Source organism: Genypterus blacodes, unplaced genomic scaffold, assembly GCF_046128005.1.
Source record: "Genypterus blacodes isolate CSIRO-AG114 ecotype Tasmania unplaced genomic scaffold, CSIRO-AGI_Gbla_v1 ptg000021l_1, whole genome shotgun sequence".
Classification (NCBI taxonomy): domain Eukaryota; kingdom Metazoa; phylum Chordata; class Actinopteri; order Ophidiiformes; family Ophidiidae; genus Genypterus; species Genypterus blacodes.
Window position 1 is genome coordinate 8,644,506 of NW_027466834.1, and position 2,774 is coordinate 8,647,279.

The 2,774-nt window shown below is 42.1% G+C and overlaps 1 protein-coding gene across 1 annotated transcript; it reads right to left on the minus strand.

Annotated features, from left to right (window-relative positions):
- Positions 1-2,185, minus strand: LOC142991747 (hepatic and glial cell adhesion molecule-like). The gene has a single exon (XM_076141837.1). The coding sequence runs from the start codon at positions 2,135-2,137 to the stop codon at positions 1,148-1,150; it is 990 nt and encodes a 329-aa protein (XP_075997952.1). The 5' UTR covers positions 2,138-2,185; the 3' UTR covers positions 1-1,147.
- Positions 2,186-2,774: the final 589 nt, after the last annotated feature.

The following is a 2,774-nucleotide window of genomic DNA, read 5'->3' on the forward strand; positions in this document are numbered from 1 at the left end:
TATGTGATGTGGTTTATTAACTTGTATCATGGAATACAGTACATTTTGCTTGTGCACATATTAATATGCAGTATGCCTCTGTCCGTGCGTGTGTTGCTCTATGTGCCTGTGGAGGTGGAAGTGACGTGGCTTCTTGCCAGCCGAGTCTCTGCCTTCCTCAAGAAAGACAAATGGCATTGTTCCAGAGGCAGATAGCAGCTTAACTGCCAAATCCCTGCCGGCTGGACTGAAATTTTAGCCGTGTAAAGTGAGCAGGAGCGGACCAGCGCCTGACAAAAGATGACATTGGCTTGTAAGTTTTAGGCGATGACGCTCAGGAGATTCCATTGTGTGGCTGTCACACAGAATTAGGCGAGACAGCAAACACTTTCATGTGTGGATTACCATTTACCCATTGGAGATAACAGAGATTTGCCTCAGCTAATCCATTCCTCCATTGATTTTGTCCCCTTTAATAACTTCTTGCAAGCAAGCAAATTTTGAGCAAGAATGCTGACATGTTGTAAACAGGCACAAAGGGCCACAGATAAACAACTTAATGTATTTATCACACAAATATTAGATATAAAATCTTCTAAAAAATATTTATTTCAAACAACATGTGCTGTATATAACAGCTAGGCTGAGACTGTGTTAGAGAAAAGCAATTTTACTTGTCTACAGTTTGCTCTATTACATTACAAGAATCAGCTCTACCTGCTTGGCCTCTTGGGCTCTTCTGCTTCCACAATTATCCAGAGAAGCCATTTCAAAACACGCAAATAGGCCTGTGTCCCATTCCCCAATTTAGCTTAACAAGTCTCTGTTGACACACAGTATTCCTTGTGCCAGATAACATAACAACAAATACTTATGAGCATACAAATTACAAACAAAAGACTTACAAAATGAAGCTATCTTAGCATAGCTAGAGATAGTCTTTGTCTGTGCTTAGCATTAATTAATGTACAGTACAACATAATAAGACCCTCAATTCACATTTACATTCATTTTTATGTTTTATATATGTATGTTTCTATGTATGTATGCCACTTAAGCTTTTTTCTCACCTATTTCCTGAAATATTTGCTACATATTTACAACATCAGCAAAAAACTTGCACACTACTGACAACATACAAAAAAGTTATATCTTAATGGAATCACATTCAGTTGGGTGCCTTCCTCCTCGGCTTAGGCACTGGTGAAGGTTCTTTCACTTCAGCAGGTGCGGAGAGCTCTTCTAGCTTGCCTGAAGGCTGGGACTCGAACTGGGGAATGGCGCTGTTGCTGGGTCTTGGTGATGGCGCAGGACTCGGGGTGGGAGTAGCGTTCATGATCTCGTAGTCTGGGCTGGTGGAGAAAGGTTGCTCGCACTCGTTCAGTTGAAGCACTTGGTCCACATTGAGGCTTATCAAGGCTTTGTTGCGTCTGCGGCACAGACATACTATGACAACGATGATGATGATCAAGATCAGAATCAGACAGACTCCTCCTGCTAGTGCAGCCAAGACAGTTTTTCGGGGAAAGCAAACCAAGGGTGGTGGTGTTGGAGATTTACATGGTAGACGAACAGTGCTACTTTTCTCGTTGCTGACTTTGTTTGCTACACTACAGGTAAAGTTGTTGTCACCTTTTAGACGTGCCAGTGCCACAGTCATAGTTTGTTTCGTTTCACTTCTAACCACCTTTTCATCCAGAGTCCATGAGAACTCTAAACCCTGAGACTGAGCCACATTGCAGGTGAGCATAACAATGCTAGCTTTGGTGTCACAAACAAACTTCACCTCTGGCTTCGATACCTTCGCCTGCACACAGAGTTGACCCATCCAGCGGTTGGCAAATGCACCAGTTCTATTGAGCACGACTACTTGGTAAATCCCTGCACTTGAGAACTTGAGGTTCTTCAGCAGTAGAGATCCATTTACAGAGACGTCTGTTGGCTTTCCAACAGTCACTCTGCCTAACTCTCTGTAGAAAACGATTGTCTTGTTATGTGTCCATCTCATCTGGTCTGTGTTAGTCATTACCTCATAGACATACGGCACAGTCACACTCTGTCCAACTGTACCATATAGATCACAAGCGTCCTTGGCTCCTGAGAGGTTCACAAATCCAAACAGGCAGATGAGAAGAACTGCTGCAGCAAAACACGCCATGATGATACGATATGTCCACTCAAAAGGCAAGGGTGTGAATGATCTTCCTCTTTTTTTATGTTTTTTAGGTGATCTCATCCACCCTCCCCTTGAGTTGGATCCTCAGCCAGTGGTCAAAATTACAAGATACCCCCAAATATGGTATTGACACAGCGGCAACTAAGACCAGATTTAGGGAAGTGAGTCTTCAGAGTGAAGGAAACACTATTGGGCAAGAGTCGTCTTTTAGTTCCATGATGACGACAAAAGACTTTGCCCAACAGAGGCGCTGCATCCGGTGCCTGTCCCACAAATGATACATTTAGCTATATTTAGAAACGTGATTTATTGAAATGTCAATCCTACAGTCACTCCACCAGCATGTGTACTGCATGCCTGATGACAAACACTACAGTCATTTTTTTTTATTGCCAGCCAATGACATATCTTCATGATCATTATAGAAACTATTCCTCCATCTTGTTGTCTAGTTTGTTTTGAATTTCAACCAACATGGGTTTATACTTTTAAGCTGGATGGGGGCATCAGGCAATTTTATCTATATGTCTGTCTGTCTATATATACAGTATATATAAGTCCAAGTGATGCCTGAAATCCTCAAAAACAAACAAACAAACAAAAAAAAGCCATGATGCTT